We start from the raw sequence: 17,944 nt of genomic DNA, 5'->3' as shown, positions 1-17,944 counted from the left end.
TTTATGTTTTACCGACTGATTAATGTTGTCAGACTTCCACCCTGTGTTGTAATCATAACGATGTAATGATCTGATACATCCTGCGATTGCCATTTTTTCTCCCCCCACCCGACTCAACACATCAGCCGGTATGCACGGTGTGTGTAATTTGTTTAGGAGACCATATCGAAAAGAAAATTGAGGATGTTGTGTTTCGTATGCGTACGGTTCACACAGACACGCAGGTTCATTTCCTTGTTTCCAATTAGGTTATCGCCGGCCCGCACCATTGGCAATCACTCGTCCAGAGAACTATGGAAACGGAATTACAGCCTACCACATAAATAACAAGATAATCACGCAGTTTAACATAAGCATCGTTTGGGATTTATTGAAAATGAAGCATAAATGTGGCTCATATGCCCAAATTATTCTCGTAATTCTGTTACCATAAAATTGCCCATATATCTGGCAGCTATGCATGTATATATATACACAAAGTAGCGCTTTTACTGTTCACTGATTGTATGCATACATATAGAAATTATTTGCCGATGCTGCTGCGTTGGCTGTAATGCACAGGCACAGTTGACAAATAAAAGAAAACATCGTCACATTCGTCAATAACACTGTGGCCTTCAAAGAAATCAAATCTCTAACAGGTGACGTTGCGAGCAATGGCCTCTCCTTCATAGCGCATAACGAATGCGTACGTATTTAGTATCTTGTATTGTGCACGCCCCGACTTGGTTATGTGTTACGTTGGGTTTCAGCAGAATGGGTTCAGGTGCTTGGGTGACTGAGCCCAGTTTGAATGGAAGTCTGTTTAGATAATTTTACCGCTATAAATGTGCAATTGATAAGCCACTTTGTTGTTGAGCTATCATTTGTGGCCAGGTCGCTTTTGAAAAATAAGTGAATATCTCAGTGGGCTTTGCCTGGTAGGATGGGGATTGTTTAGTGTTTTGTATTTGTTTGTGTTTGGGTCATTGTAATTTGCACTCCAATCACGTGGTGTTGTGTACTGTTTGTTGTTGTCACGTTCTTACCTGCCCCGATTGGACATCCGGATTCCTCCAGTGTAAATACATATTCTGATTATGAAGTCACAGATTTCCACTACAGCTGCTCACGATTAACTTAAGAATTAACCACAGTGCATTGTCTCCCATAAAGTGGACATTAAATACCCAATGGTATCATTTGTTAGAATAATTAATCACGTGTGGCCGTCATATCACGAACCCCAAAAAATAACAATTGTCCACACATTCATATAGTATTCCGAATTAAAATAGAGATCCCCAGGTGTTCAGTGCATGAAAAGATAATGGCAGTGTCCTATAGCCCGTATAAACAAAGCACATCGATCAATTTGTCACGCACCAATTTACGTCTACAAATACACACGTATTCCGGCACGTAATGGTACACACACACACACATTCCAACGACATGTGTCCGGCTGACTGGGTGACTGAGGTACAGGCGGATACGTGAAAAGGTTGGATTTGTGAACATCTCTCGAAAATGATGGTTATGCCACCGTGTACATATATTGCACTGGATGTGTGCGGTTAAATGGTCAGGGCAGATATCCGACGGTCGGACATGCGACGTCGTCGTACAAGTGACGAATGAAGAGTTATCAGACTTGCGCGACCACAGCACCCAGATAGACGAAGGAGATGAGGCCACAGACAATGTACTGTATTCCTATAATACACTGCATGCACTAGGATCGTTCCAAATAATGTGTGGCTGTGTGCCCCATATCTCCAGGGATTATGGCCTGTACACTATTGGACAAGCATTGTATCTGAGCCACACGGGTATATCCAGTGTCCGTAGAAATCTGCGGAAGCTCTCATGGAGTCGCGCGGGCAGGCCCGCCTTAAGCTCCGCGTGGTTTAGTTGCGAAACAAATTGGTCCCACCGGCTGAGCGGTCACGTAAAAAAAATTGCACAAACCCATTTTGCCCTGTGCCTGATATTGGAAAAGTAAATGCGGTCAGTGAAAATCCGAGCGGTGCGTCCGTCCGCGCGCTGTGCCTCATTATCGCAAGAAGTATAGTTTACTTTGTTTGAATTTGCCGGCTATGATATGTCCGGTTTGACGGAAATTGATTGCATCTCTGAACCATAGGCCATCCGCCCCCGTACAAGGATGGGGTGGCGTAAGGAAGCCACGGGACGTGTGTGGTGCCATCATCGGAATTAGCCGTGATGTGACCCCTTGTGACCTTGACGTTGATGGCGAATTGAGAGGTGGCCAGTATGTTAAAGCTCCCCTATGGTTATCGGACGGAAGCGTAGAATAGACGCTCTCGCGTTATGGATTATGTCATTGAAAATGTAAAGCAAAGTGAACGATGATCTGTTGTGAGCATTTAATATCTGGCTTTTCAGTGTTTCAAATGGATTGAAACAAGCGTGTAAAGGATTGCTACAGTCTTATAAATAATTACATGGGGCTTGTGAGTATTTAGTTATTATATTTATTACGTCAAGTGAAAATATAATGTCCTTTAATATAATAATTGCATTACAGTGTTGCAGTGTATGATTTTGATTATTTTACACTTTTAGGTAAAATTTCCCTATCTTGGTGTCATGCATCGTTAAGTAATATTAATTAACAACCCTCTCATCAATCCACTGCTAGATACAGGCCTCCATATGCTGTCTGACTATACTTCACCAAGCTGGTCCATATAGGATTATTAAACGGGGCCTTAGAACCAGTTCAGAGATCATTCGCCACTTTTGTTAGAGAATTAAGCACTCATAACCGAGTTTCATAGTGCAGTATGCTCTGTGTATTTCATACAATATAAAACACATCAAATTCTACAACAATTATCATCATTTATAAGAATAATAAAGTCAACACCGCATGTGATTACAATGAGAAGCGGAGGGTGAACGTTTGTGATTTTTAATGACTCCGAACCAACCAACCAGCCACCACGCATTTGTGATTGTTCCACATCAATGCCTCCATCCACGGGAAAGTGCTTTTGTTTTGTTTTTAAACTCATTTAGCATAAATCCCGCCGGGCCCAAGGAACTTGCACAGAGAGAGAGAGAGAGGGGAAGGCTTTCGTTCGTGATTTTCCACCAAAACGCGGCACAACACCGCAACGTCGCCTCGGCGATGAAGACCTCTACCCACGGGCCGCGCGAGAGGACGAGGCACGAGAGGGACGCAGCTGTCGGTGGCGAGGGGGGGGCTTGTGCCGATCGCGGTGCCTGGAGTGTGACTGGCGTGTCTGACACGCAGCAGCTGCTTTGGGGCATCCTGGAGATTAAAAACCTAATCTCTGCTTAAATAAATAAATAATCTGGCAAACTGCCGCTCCTCCAGCAGCACCGCCACCCCAAACTGCCAAACCTCCTCCGCCCTAACCCAGATTTAGTGGAGCACAAATGGAGACGCTTTGGTAAATTGCCCCGTTAGGTTTGGCTTGGCTTAATGCTTTGTAAGCGGGGTTTCATCATCGTCATCGTCGTCATCGTCATCATAATCATGATGATTGTTTTCGGCCATGATCAATCCACTGCTGGATGAAGGCCTCCCCAAGCCATCGCCGTCTCTTTCGCGATCCTGCGTTGCGAGAATCCGCCCGAAGCGCCCGCGCGCACGAGTGTGCGATTTCATCGCTCCGTCTCGGGCACGCGTTCCACGCCTTGGGTGCCGCTCCGTCGTTTTTCGTGACCATCGGCCATCGGCCCTTCTAGCTGTGACGCGTCCCGCCCGCGCCCTCTACATTTACGTCAACGGTTTGAATCGTTTCTGTAAAGATGCATATTCTTTGGTTCTTTCGGTAAAGTCACGTAGAATGAGAATCAAATAATAAAATAAGACAATAAAATTCTCACGACGTTTCGGCCACAACACACGTAGCCTTCTTCAGGTGAAAGAACAGGCTACTTGTGTTGTGGCCGAAACGTCGTGAGAATTTTATTGTCTTATTTTATTATTTTGTTCTCATTCTACGTGACTTTACCGAAATAACCAAAGAAGATGAATCCTTGCAGTCACGAAAGCTTTAAATCGAAAGCTGCATATGTTCTCCAATACGTGCGTTCCTCTTTATGTCCGTCAACGTAATTCCAAGCGTGCGGTGTGTCCATGCTTCTTTGCACACATTTCTGTTTTTCATAAGCCAGTTCACAGTGTACAGATGTCAAAAGAAATCAGAAGGATCTCGCATCGTCTTGGTGACATGGCGGTGGATTCACGGTCGTTTAAAATCCGCGCACGATCCGCCGTGCAGCCAGAGCACACGTGGGAGTGAGTGAGATGCACTGGGGTTGCCAAAGAATCGGTGCGGTAATTGAGGACGAGGGAAACTTTTAACATGCGAAGGACACAGACTGATTGATTGTCACGCTGCTGCTTCTGCTACTGACAATGCTGACTATGACTAATAATGACGGTTTAATGCTTCTGTCTGTGACCCTTTATTCTTGTGTCAGCGTATTGAATGATGATTTTCAGTCTCATGTGCCCACACTAAAAATTATACATTTGCCCTGCAAAGACGACGGTACCTTAAATATAGGGACCGAGTCAGGTGTCACTGAGCATTGATGTTAGCCGCGGCCATGAATGTTGCCGCTTTCAAATTTACAAAGTCTTCGTTCATTGCTTTAAATGAAAGTATGACATTTTTGTTGGAAACTATTGGAGAAAGTAATGCGGCTGTGTAGTGTACACAGTCTCACACACACACACACAAAGCAATGCTGTCTGCACGTTATCAATAACTGGCTTCCGTCTGTTGTTAACGCAATCGCTTATCAGTGTTATTGAGTGTGATAACTTCACTGTAATGTGCCCGAGGTCACGGGAAGTTAGAGTGCGGCGTTTTTCTTTGGTGGGGGGTGGGGTGGGGGCAGGAAAGCCATCACTGAAAGCGCTCAAATTCCTCCAATCAAAATATTTTTGCTCATTGTGATCTGGCAAACGGAACCGTGACTTTTTTTCCCCCCTCCCATTTTACGTCCCTGCACGTGAAGCTTCGAGTTGTATGAAGAAAATGTTAAGCGATGAAAATGCGGGGAAAAAAATGAAGTCGATGCTTTGCTCCCCCTCCCCCTTCGCGTGCATCAGCGCCGGTTATGAGCGCCACTCTCTCGTCTCGCCGTGTGCGATCCTACGAGGGAGGCGAGATTGATGTAGCAGACAGGCACTAAGGTCAAAGAATCATTGCTTCTGGGGTCTCGGGAGTTTCGTCTGGGTATTTACGTTTGGGAAACAGCGAAAGTGGGATTATTATTATTATTATTTTGCTGGTACGAATAAATGCGAGTGGCATCCTCCCACCCACCCTGCAGAGAGTCGGCGAGATGCGTGCGGCGACGATGGTGAATTTTGCCAGCGCGAGGCAGATTTTGATGCAAAAAGATATATTTCACGACGAGACTGTCGAAGTGCAGGCTGAAGGTTTGCACGTAGAAAAAGAAACTGGTGATGTGGGCAGCGATGAGAAGGAAACTGGGCACGATATGGACATGTGTGTAGGATGGAGAACGGCACGAACATGTAAAAGTTCGGGGGCGGGAAATAGGAAGGAAACGGAAAGAAAGGAAGAGCAAACGGAGAATTGGCTTGACGACGATATTCGAGATTGGTGCCGGAAAGATGTGGGCACGACATGAGCATATGTTGGCACAAGACGGAGGAAAGTGGAAACATGACAAAACGTGCAGTGGACACCTACGGGCTATCTGCCCATGGATCGTGATGATGAATGAAACTACGCGATCGCACATCTTGCATTGATATCGTTAATGCCGTTTCATTATAACTTTTGTATTCTGTCGAAAATTCTATCTCGTTTTCTGCGCACGTACCGTAGTCGAGTGCTGTTCACCGTCAAGGTGTCCGTTGACGTATGCTGCTTCCGTGGTGTAGAGGTCAGTACAATGGGCCTGCGGTCCAGAGGTCACCGGTTTCAATTCCATCTCCCGGTGCCGCAATTGAAAGAACGGTGCAAGTTTCTTGAATCCTCACCCCTACCGCCTCTGTCCAGGCAGCAGAGTAAACGGGGTTCATCGCAGTCGGTTGATCGGCAGGAAATGTGTGGTGGGGTAAAGTGTGGGTGCTCCCTTCTCAAGATATATCCTGGCCAGCGTGAAAGAGTAGGCCGAATATTCTCTGGAGTAGGAGAATGCTACGTAATAGATGACAAAGGGTTTGTTTGTGCAGTCATTGGTGTCAAGGCTGAGACTATGAACTCCCCTACACATGAGAGCCAGATCTGTAGGACTCCTTCTCGTGGAGGCCCTTCCACCAGCAATGACATGAGCAGGTAAATTCAGAGCTCTCACCTTGAACGTCGGAAGGGTTCGTTGGATTGAATCCCACGCGCCACACATTTCATTCTGCGGCCGAATGGCTCAACGACTCAACAGCACGTGCGAAGCGCTCGCAAACAATAGCGAAATTAACCAAACAAACAACACGCAGAGCAAACAATAAATAATGAAAATAAATACAAGGCATCTGGGGGGGGGGGGTTACTTGAGGTTATGAACGCTCAAGTTTATTTGCGCTCAACGTTGCCTTGAGAGAGTCTCCCCCCGTTGTGGTGACGGCTCCGGCTGAACGGATTGAAGCCAGGGCGGCCCAGCTGGCCATGCGGAAAGTTATCTTTGTGGTGGGGGGGTGACCTTGGAACTCGGCCAAGCACACGTGGACAGATGCGATAGGGGGGGTGGTCGACCGTGTGGAAATGCCCATGGCAACAGAATACCTAGAAGCGGTGCCCCCCCCCCCCCCCGAATGCGTGAAACCAAAGTGTCGTGTCGGGTGGGGAGCGCCGTAGCCATAGCTGACCGTGTGGCGCAGTGGAAACAACTCCCGTGACTGACGGCAAGAGAACCACCTGGGTTCGATCGCAGACTCGGGCACCTTATTGTTAGGGCCATGAGCCCAGACCAGATGTTTCACTTGCCGGTGCCACCCTAGTTGGCATAAGTTTAGTGGTTTTAGTTTTCTTTGTATATGGTTAGTAACAGTGATTTATGTGATAACCATTTGAAAAGAGTGGGTTATCAAGTAATTGCCACGAAACGAATTTTTCTTTTTTATTTTACCAGGTAAGGCCCACTGAGCGATGTAGCTCTTATTCAGTAACTACCTGGCCACGAACGATAGGTCAACCAAGTGGCTTATCTTTTCGAAATGTATAGCAGCCAAATACTCTCAATGCACGATTTTAAATGTGGAGGGAAAAACCGAAGGACCCGGAGACAAATCCACGCGACCACGGGGAGTGCATTCAAACTCCAAATATACAGCAGGCGTCAGAGTTGGGATCGAACCCACAACCTCCTGCACACCAGGCGAGGTAGTAACCCACGACCTCCTGCATACTAGGCGAGGTAGTAACCCACAACCTCCTGCACACCAGGCGAGGTAGTAACCCACAACCTCCTGCACACCAGGCGAGGTAGTAACCCACGACCTCCTGCATACCAGGCGAGGTAGTAACCCACGACCTCCTGCGTACCAGGCGAGGTAGCAAGCCATGACCTCCTGCATACCAGGCGATGTAGTAACCCACAACCTCCTGCATACCAGGCGAGGGAAATAAAGTCTCGCCACCACGACGAGATTGACCATGAGAATAAATCGGTACTACTAACGTTTTGCTGCTTTAGATGCTACCAATTTCCACTCAGAGTTATCTCGTTTCCTTTCATAGCTAAACACATACAATGTTCATTGGTATTGGTCTAACATCCCAATGCAGGACTCTCTTGAAAAATAGTGTTTGGTCTTGATGTAACCTTCCTGGATATTATTGTTATTATTACATAACATGGTCGTGCAACTTGAATATTAAGCAAAAGAAGCGAGGTGGCTGAGAAATCTCATGGTTGTGTGTGTATTGGATTTTATTACAGTGTATATTGGTTATGCTCCTGGAGTTCTGCCAAGTGGTAAAGACATGCTTCTTCTGGAACTGCTTCTGTCAGCAGAGCATGGCGTCTTGTCAAGAGATCGGCCTCACAAGTTGACACCACAAACTATTTCTGCAATAGCGTCATGAGGACATGTGGTCATTACTATGCCACATGTTAGGCTTCCAATGCAGCCGTATATTAAGCAGACATTCCATGTATGTCGATTTCATCACGTGAACTCGGATCATCCCCGCAGTAGCGGCTTTTGGCTGGCCATCGACCGAAATTGGTCACCGCATCGCTCGCTTTCAGGTGCACTTCTGCGGCCGTCTGGAACGCTCTTCCAATAATAGGAAGCCATTTCACTGTGGTGTGAGTATACTCCCTCGGAGTAATGTATTACCGTGGAATCTGGACAGGCTAGCCACTAGTTTAATATTAATATGGACTAATATTAATAATTTTCACAGTGGGGCTCAGCCAAAAACGCTAAAGGAATGAATGATATATGATGGGTGTTTTTTGTGTGTAGTCAACGGTGACAAGGCTGACTGAGACCGTGAACTTCCTGCAGTTATGAACCAGGCTTGAACATGGGTGGCCACCTCGGGTTGGACAGCCACCCATCACTCTTACAAATTATGTTGTCACAGTGGGGGGCTTTAATATCCTCCTTACATTAGACAAAGCACATTGGTAATTCATCAAATAAATTACCAGGTGCACGTTACAATTTAGCCATCAACGCCTTCTACAAAATATATTGGGGGTGAACATGGCCACCACAAGACCACACAGCCACTGCCCTAAGTGAATCTTTAAGACTTACTTAAATACGCCTATGATGGTCCCATCATCACACTTCCAATGCCATGCATTCGACCATTTGTTTGCTGCGTATGGTAGGTCCTCCACCAATGGCTATCATGCTCAACAATGCGTAGCACAACCAGAAATTACAACGGAGAGCAAACGGCTGAAACGTAAATGGCTTTAAAAAAATATCAGATTTCGGAGACCGATTGGCATTTATCCACTCGCAGAAGCAGAATTAAACTGCGACACTGCCACCGGATGAAAGCTGTTTTGTTAACGGTATTAAAAAAAAATGCTCGAGTTTCGTCTTTTGCTACACCGACTCCTATGACTGAGACTGAACCCAGCGGGTGATGTGGCCAGAGTCATTGTTGTAAGGGAAGGCCGTTGCAGTGGAAGGTTCCTTTCCTGTAGAACAAAAACGTAATTTTTTTCTCTCTACCTGTTTCATTGTCCCATTTCCTCTGCAGCTACTGTGGTGCTCGGTTGGCGCAGTGTGCACGGGACAATTTAAGGAACTTCGTTAATGGTCTCTTTGGGGGTTGCAATTAGGCTTGGAATAACAGAGGAGGTGAGGTCTGCAGCTGGCATCTAAGGAGCTGGGTGGTGAGTGGGTGGGGGGGGGGGCATTAGGGAAGGTGGCAGTCGTGCAGAGGAAATTGGTTCCAAATTCACTTCCGCCTAGATGTAGGATATACTGTACGTGTTTCGCTCAAATAATTTGTGTTGCGTCGATGTTAAGGGAGTGGTGGCATATAGTAGCTTTACTCAATGCACTTTGATGCCAGCCACCTGTATTTTGGAGTCTTGGTCATGGACAACGACAGCAGAGCTAATTTGCACCCGAACTTGCCTTGGGTTTCCCCCAAACGTACGTTGACTCGGGCTTACTGCTTAGCACATTGTGTGATGTGTCAAAATCGGCACCTGGGAGACAAAGTTGGCGGGGGCATCGATCTGGCCACACACCACCCCTTCTTCTTGCATCAATCGTTCTGGCTTCGATAGGTACTCGCTAAACAGCGCGAGCCATCGTGAGTTCCCAACAGGGTGCCGCAGTGGCGAGATGTTAACTACCTCGCCTGGTATGTAGGAGTTTGTGGGTTTGATCCTGACCCTGACGCCTGTATGCTCCACATTTAGAAACGTGCGTTTAGAGTATTTGGCTGCTCTAAATTTCCACGCGAAAAGCCACTTGGTTGAGCTATCATTTGTGGCCAGGTCACTTCTGAAAAAGAGCTGTATAGGTTGAGTGGGGTCTTAACTGGTAAAATAAATCAAATAGTTTTTGGCGAATTGGTTATGCAGCTGTTGTGCAAATTGACTGCTTGGTGGAGGTCTTCCCATGCCGTATCAGTCATGGGGATGTTTCACCGCACTTCACCACATTGGTTCAAGTATCCGCTCATTATCGATGTAAGTAAATAGCCTGACAATCCAACAGGTCCGCCGGTCATCATCGTGCAGCCACAGCTCTCCCCATGCTATGTTAATACACACACACACACACGCCTATGTAACGAATCACGTCAGGTAATAAACGTAAGTCGCCACCTTGGGAGCATGAATCACGTGAGAATGTCGACAGAAAACGGCCGCGCAAGGCTCGTCGGGAAACGTTCAAATGCTCTCGGCGTTGTTATTCCTCGTGCAATCAAACGCGCACCTCGTTTAGATTAAACGCCAAATGCGGCAGGGCGGCCACTTCCCGCAGATTTCGCCTTTCCGTCCATTCTCCTCCTTTTTAAATGGATGTCTTCCACCCCCCCCCCCCAACACAACGCCCGCCTCAATATTATGAAACACGCACGCAACGAGCGGCACTCTGTTCATTGATTGGCACCCAGCTGAGCTCCGTCCCTTCCTCTCTTTAAGATGCCAGGTGTGTGGCAGGAACCTCAACAGTTTCGGGCCGCAGAGCAAAAGGGGAAAAAAAACACTCAAGAGGAAGTGGGGGGCAATGCAAACGCCAACAAAGAGCCTCATGACACACTGTCAGGGGCAAGTGCTGTTAGCGAGCGGCAACTGTGAAGGCACGCGAGGGGGTGGGTGGCCAGCGCCACGCCTGGCCAACTTTGTCTCCCCAGTGGCGATGTTTACACACCGTACTCATTTGAGGCTGAGTCGACTTAGGGGAGGCCCATGACCCGCTCGAATATCATCGTCATTGGTGTTGGCCGTGAGCGGGAATCGAACTCGGGTCGCCAGGTTCGTAGCGCAGCGCTGCGAACCGCTACGCCACCGCTCCTCACAAACAACGTGTACAGTGAGGGAAAAAAGTATTTGATCCCCTGCTGATTTTGTACGTTTGCCCACTTACAAAGAAATGATCAGTCTATAATTTTAATGATAGGTTTATTTGAACAGTGAGAGACAGAATAACAACAAAAAAATCCAGAAAAATGCATGTCAAAAATGTTATAAATTGATTTGCATTTTAATGAGGAAAATAAGTACTTGACCCCTCTGCAAAACATGACTTAGTACTTGGTGGCAAAACCCTTGTTGGTAATCACAGAGGTCAGACGTTTCTTGTAGTTGGCCACCAGGTTTGCACACATCTCAGGAGGGATTTTGTCCCACTCCTCTTTGCAGATCTTCTCCAAGTCATTAAGGTTTCGAGGCTGACGTTTGGCAACTCGAACCAGCTCCGTCCACAGATTTTCTATGGGATTACGTACGGTCTGGAGACTGGCTAGGCCACTCCAGGACCTTAATGTGCTTCTTCTTGAGCCACTCCTTTGTTGCCTTGGCCGTGTGTTTTGGGTCATTGTTATGCTGGAATACCTGTCCACGACCCATTTTCAATGCCCTGGCTGAGGGAAGGAGGTTCTCACCCAAGATTTGACGGTACATGGCCCCGTCCATCGTCCCTTTGATGCGGTGAAGTTGTCCTGTCCCCTTAGCAGAAAAACACCCCCAAAGCATAATGTTTCCACCTCCATGTTTGACGGTGGAGATGGTGTTCTTGGGGTCATAGGCAGCATTCCTCCTCCTCCAAACGCGGCGAGTTGAGTTGATGCCAAAGAGCTCCATTTTGGTCTCATCTCACCACAACACTTTCACTCAGTTGTCCTCTGAATCATTCAGATGTTCATTGGCAAACTTCAGACGGGCATGTATATGTGCTTTCTTGAGCAGGGGGGCCTTGCGGGCGCTGCAGGATTTCAGTCCTTCACGGCGTAGTGTGTTACCAATTGTTTTCTTGGTGACTATGGTCCCAGCTGCCTTGAGATCATTGACAAGATCCTCCCGTGTAGTTCTGGGCTGATTCCTCACCGTTCTCATGATCATTGCAACTCCACGAGGTGAGATCTTGCATGGAGCCCCATGCCGAGGGAGATTGACAGTTATTTTGTGTTTCTTCCATTTGCGAATAATCGCACCAACTGTTGTCACCTTCTCACCAAGCTGCTTGGCAATGGTCTTGTAGCCCATTCCAGCCTTGTGTAGGTCTACAATCTTGTCCCTGACATCCTTGGAGAACTCTTTGGGCTTGGCCATGGTGGAGAGTTTGGAATCTGATTGATTGCTTCTCTGGACAGGTGTCTTTTATACAGGTAACAAGCTGAGATTAGGAGCACTCCTTTTAAGATTGTGCTCCTGATCTCAGCACGTTACCTGTATAAAAGACACCTGAGAGCCAGAAATCTTTCTGATTGAGAGGGGGTCAAATACTTATTTCCCTCATTAAAATGCAAATCAATTTATAACATTTTTGATATGCGTTTTTTTGGATTTTTTTGTTATTCTGTCTCTCACTGTTCAAATAAACCTACCATTAAAATTATAGACTAATAATTTCTTTGTCAGTGGGCAAACGTACAAAATCAGCAGGGGATCAAATACTTTTTTCCCTCACTGTATGTATGTTGAACTTGTTTTGCACCAAACGTAGCCAACCGTGCTAATAAGTGCATAGCTCCAGTGGCTTCCCAATATCAGAAGGAAGATCGTTCCAGACGGCCGCAGAAGCACATCTGAAAGCGCGCGATGCGGTGACCGTCAGTGTTCGATGGCCAGCCGTTTGCACCTGTGTGTAAAAAACTTTGAAACATCTTTTTAAAAAAATCACACAATAACATTTACATCTGGTTTGTGCATCAGCCTGCTTTTTTTTAATAGTGAGGTCAAACTCATGGTTTATTTTCTGCTCAAAATGAGCCTCCTGTTTACAGGGCTGGGCCAGTGGTGAGGGGCAGGTTGCCCTGCAGGACAACCACCGTTGACTTCTCCAAAAAATAGTACCTAATTTAATGACCCCGGAGGTGATGATGGGCTGAGTCTCTACCACCAACCAGGAATTGAACTTGTAACTTTCCGATTGCGAGCCGCCTGCTCTTTCCTGCTTTGTCACCTGGCCGGATATTTAAATTGTGCCCTGATGTTAACATTTATGCTATTGTATTTATATTCCATACACTTAAAAAAAAAAATTCTGAATGACTTTAATGTTTGCCAAATTTTGGGACAAAGCAAATATAGTGCATTTTTTTCGCGTGCAGTCGTGGTGATGCGGCTGTGACCATCTTCTCATCGTGGGCCACAATCGCTTCACAAACAGTGCCCCACTTTATGCTTGGGGTTTGCACTCGATTTGCCTAAAATCCAACACTGGGGAATTTCAAAACGATATATCGATGTGACCGCCATGTGACAATACTTTAAAATCTAGATTGACAACTAATTTCTTTCGAACCGCTTTTTGTGTTTGGTTTGCTGTCCTTCCTACCGCACCTTCGATTAGCACAATTGGCTATGTACGGTGCGAAAGAAGTTCAACATACATCATAGTAGAGTGTATGGGGGTGTGCGTCCTCTACTGTACAAAGGATTTATTGTGAGAAGTCCCTACTGGACATCTGTGAAAAAGAGCTTTGTTGCTCATCGAATTCGTCCTGCAGTATGAATAAACATTCTGATTCTGAAGCATCACTTCAGTGGAATATACTCTGACACATGGTGAGCTCTGCTCTGTGAGATTTCCGATTGGATTGAGCCATCTCGCTGGCTTATTATATTTTATTTTCCCTAGTTGTCTGTCATCTGTAGGTTTCAATTATGCGATGATATGGAATGAATAGTGCCGCTGAAACTGATGGATTGCACAGAGCTGTGTACTGCAGTGCTACGATAATGACATAAATGCTTTTTTTTAGCAATCCTTAAATCTGTTGCCATTTCCAAAACTAACATTCAAGTGTTGGCTTCATATACAGCACGGAAAATACTTAAACGGGTGCCATGTGCTTCGCGGTTGATAGCCAGCATCCGAGAGCTGGATATTTTTAAAACCGCTATCTAACAAGTGGACTTGATTAAACAATTATTTAGAGTCACGTTGGATGGGCATGTGAATCACTGTACTGTACCCGGCAGTGGAAACAATGGTGCAAGTTTTTTCATTACTTCCACTTCTGTTTAACACGTAGAAGGCTTTCGCGACCAATATCATCCATAATACGTTTTTTTGAGGTTAGATCGCGTAAATATATAAATGTGTCGTTAAACCCACCACCACCCAACACAGCCAACCAGTAAGGTTTGTCACGTAAACAGAACGTACCAATTCGTTATCAGTACAGCACACCGGTGTGTTGGATAGTAAATCCACAACATTTACAATCTGAGTGCGACGTTTTGCCAGTAATTAACGACACATTTATATTTATACGATCTAACCCGAAAATAAAAATCCGTATTATGGTCTTCCACTTCTGTCCACCCAGTGGTATAAATTGAGTACACCAAATGTTAGTAGGTCGGCAAGTCACGCGTGATGGGGTAAAGTGTGGGTACCACAATGTCTTCCAAGAAGACTTTTCAGCACGCAAGAGGAAGCCACGTGCTCTTTATGGGGACTCTCTAGAGCTCCCTCGAGTGAAGTCCCTTCTGCCGCCAGTGAATAGAGCAAAGCAATTTCAGGGCTGCACCATTACCCTGAATTTCCGTGTGCATGCTTTGTCGCTTAGTGTGTTTACGTGCTCATGATAAAGTTCGTGCGGTTTCACAAAAAAACTGATATGTACAGTATATTTGCGTGATGTAGCGGCACTGATAATGGCATGGAGAGATGCGTTTCGTAATGCATATCTGCCAAAATACAAGCCATAGTTTGGAGTAAACCGTTTTAAGATAGCACCATAAAAAAGTCACCAATCTAAACTAAAACTAAACTTTTATGTTTTACCAGGTAAGGCCCACTGAGCCATATAGCTTTTTTTCAGAAGCAACCTAGCCACTAATGATAGCTCAACGAAGTGGCTTATTACGTGGAAATTTATAGCAGCCGAATACTCCAAACGTATGTTGATTCTAAATTGGGAGGGAAAAACCACAGGACCCAGAAAGAGAACATGCAAACTGCAAATATACAGGCGTCAGAGTCGGGATCGAACCCATAACCTCCTGTATGCCAGGCGAGGTAGTTAACATCTCGCCACCATAGTGCCCACTGGACGTTTTTTTTCTTTCAACATGCAGAATGATTGTATGATTATTACCACCAACGTCTATCAATCAGAACATCACATCGATTAAATTGTGTACTTATTCGTGCATCTGTTAGTCAATTAACGAATGTTATTACATGGATTGTCTAAATATATATTTTAGTTTATGGAACATTTCCAGCTGTGTGACCTATCGCAGAGTGTAATAGGTAAAGGCGCAGCCCTGCAATTGCTTGTTCACACCGCTGCTGGCCAAAGGGCGTCCACTAGAGAGAGCTCTAGAGCTCAAGAAATGATTTCAACAAGTGGTTGTCCTATAGATGGACTAACCTCCGCCATAGGAATGTGGAGTTCCCACCAATGGCTCAGGGCTAGCAACGTGGCTGATACGCCACTACCCCACTGCTCATTTGTGCACGAAGAAACTTTGATTTGACATTCAATGTCAAGATCAAAATGTTATCGTGGTCAAGACTGTTCATGTTCCATCACACCTTGCCAACACACTCCCTTACCTTCTAACCCTAACAGCATTCCACCATCTGGTCTTAAGGCTTTTAGTTGGTCGCTGGACTTTAACATGAGGCTTCGATGGAACAAATGCGTTGTTTCACATTAGCGCAGATTGCATTTAAATATGACTAATATGATCGCATATCGAGCCGTAATGAATTTAATTGCTTTCATAGTGTGCATTACAAACATAACAAGTATGAAAAATGATATACTTTTCAAAAATGAATACCTTTTTTGTACAAGTTTAATGTGATAAACATGTTGTTGGGCTTGTGCATTTCTCCACAATTTAAATAATTATAATTAGCTTATTCATTGTGTTTATATATAAATCGTCTCCAGTGTGTGGGGATTGATTTAAAATTCTGGTGTTGAGCTGCAATGTGCGTGCATGTGGGTGGGTGTATTAGCTTGCGGTTATATGCACGGGCGCGTGCGTGTGTGTGTGTATTTTGCAGTAAACACAGTCAAAGTGAAAAGATAGGACCTTGGCAGCCTTCTGAGTCAACCCAGCTAAAATAACACCGTAAATGTTGTATTTAGACCAGAGCGTAAAATCCCATTAGCCCGTTCTCAACCGAATAAAGCGGGCGCTGATCTGTATGCATGTCAATAGAGCCCTCAGTTGTCGTCTGGCTGCCCTGGGTCACGCATACGTATACTGCATATATATCCAATGTGACTATTTCATGGGCGGAATAAATTTCCGTGTTAGTGACACGTGATTTCGGCCAACTAAATGATGTGCTCTTCCAAACGTCGCAAAGTCCAACATGACCCAGTGAAACCTTCCTGGGTGTGATTGTGTAAAGTTTGACGAAGTGTTATATATATTTTATTATTGTATTGTTTCCCTTCAACGTGACTTTACCGAAAGAGCCAAGAATATGAAGTGTTCTTACTTGTGTCTTGTTGCCCAAGTTTCATTCTCTCTCATCGATGTTTCCACTGACAAATGTGCGCTTAGCTTTATTGGCCAATTTAATACGGTACAATGTTTAAAATGCTCTTTTGGAAGTGAATGTAAATAAGTTGATGTCATATGTTACTTTTGTGGCTCCAAGTGGCTACTTGCAATTGATAAGAAACTGGCGACGGAATGCCAACAAAAATGAGATGACATGGCCGAGAGGATGACAAATAGTGGGGTGGGGATTGAGGCGATGAGATAAGTTCAAGTACAGAAGAGGGAACGTTTGTGGCACTGCTGCGGTGTGGAGAGGGCTTCGTTCAGCAGTGCAAAGGTCATGGTGTGATTTTGAACTGGCCAAATCCATTGCTACCCAGAATCAAACGCAGAATATAAGCAGCGCTGATTCAGTTCTCTGACATGGCCAATGTCAAAACTCTTTTGAGTCAAACAGCCTACCTCCACCATATTAGGGTTAAAACAATTTATTAAACACCGCATTTACGTACAAAGTCAAAACTGGTTTCTTGCATTGATATATTAATTTCCACTGGTGGACAATACACATTCCTATCAGAGGGGTGAGTCTACCCATAGGGTTACCACTGTTGGCTTCATTCAGAAAGTGGTACTTATTTTACCAGCCCTGGAAGTATGATGGGCCGAGTCGGCCTGCAACCACAAATTCAGCTCGTTCTGCAGCTGGCCAGTTATGATCGTATCAAGACGAAGTGTAGATACTCCGTAAATATATTTTAACAAAAAGTATTGGTTTTGACGTTAACGTTAGTGTTAGATTTCATTAGGAGAGGGCAAAAGCAGCACGGACGCGCTTGCTGTGGTTTTTTTTGGTTGGAGGAGGAAGTCTCCCTGGGGTGGTTTGGGCAAATGTTGGGTCCTCCACCCACACAGACGGAGGCTGACTGTGGACAGGAAAAGGGTGTGAGCGCTACCGAGAGAGAGCCGCTAAAGCATTTCGTCATTTTTTTAAAGCGGTGCGTTATGAGGACGTGGAGCCAGCGCTGAGGAGAGAGAGAGAGCGAAAGAAAGACATGGATTTCATGATTTTTTTTAAAGAGACTGTAAGTACATTTTTTTGTACGTTTACCGTTAACTACTGTTGTTACCGTTCCGTTGTTCGCGAACCTTACCACTGGGACGCGTAAACAAATTGCCGCGTGACTTGCACGCTCGAAACGATATGGGCTGCTTTTGGGATAATAACGATGATATTTGATAAAATTTTTTTTTATATAAAAGCTCCGTGTGTGTTTGTGAGTGCGTGCGCGTGCGTCAGCGTGTATGTCTTGCACATGTGTGCTTTACTTGAATATTATTATTGTTGACTTTT

At 45.4% G+C, this 17,944-nt stretch overlaps 1 protein-coding gene across 10 annotated transcripts in view; it reads left to right on the top strand.

Annotated features, from left to right (window-relative positions):
- The window catches only part of RAPGEF2 (Rap guanine nucleotide exchange factor 2), a 213,866-nt gene that overhangs the window by 135,375 nt on the left and 60,547 nt on the right, over positions 1-17,944 (top strand). Inside the window, exon 1 of one of the 10 annotated variants that reach the window (XM_076073371.1) lies at positions 12,096-17,675. The exons of the other annotated variants lie outside the window; for them this stretch is intronic. Within the exon in view, the coding sequence (XP_075929486.1) occupies positions 17,646-17,675 (30 nt within the window). The 5' untranslated portion in view covers positions 12,096-17,645. Of the gene's footprint in view, positions 1-12,095; positions 17,676-17,944 lie in introns of those variants that run through there. 10 annotated transcript variants of the gene reach the window in all.

Source organism: Petromyzon marinus, chromosome 41 (genome assembly GCF_048934315.1).
Source record: "Petromyzon marinus isolate PM22_M1 ecotype Great Lakes invasive population chromosome 41, UKy_Petmar_22M1.pri1.0, whole genome shotgun sequence".
Classification (NCBI taxonomy): Eukaryota; Metazoa; Chordata; class Hyperoartia; order Petromyzontiformes; family Petromyzontidae; genus Petromyzon; species Petromyzon marinus.
This window is presented reverse-complemented; position numbering and strand designations above follow the sequence as displayed.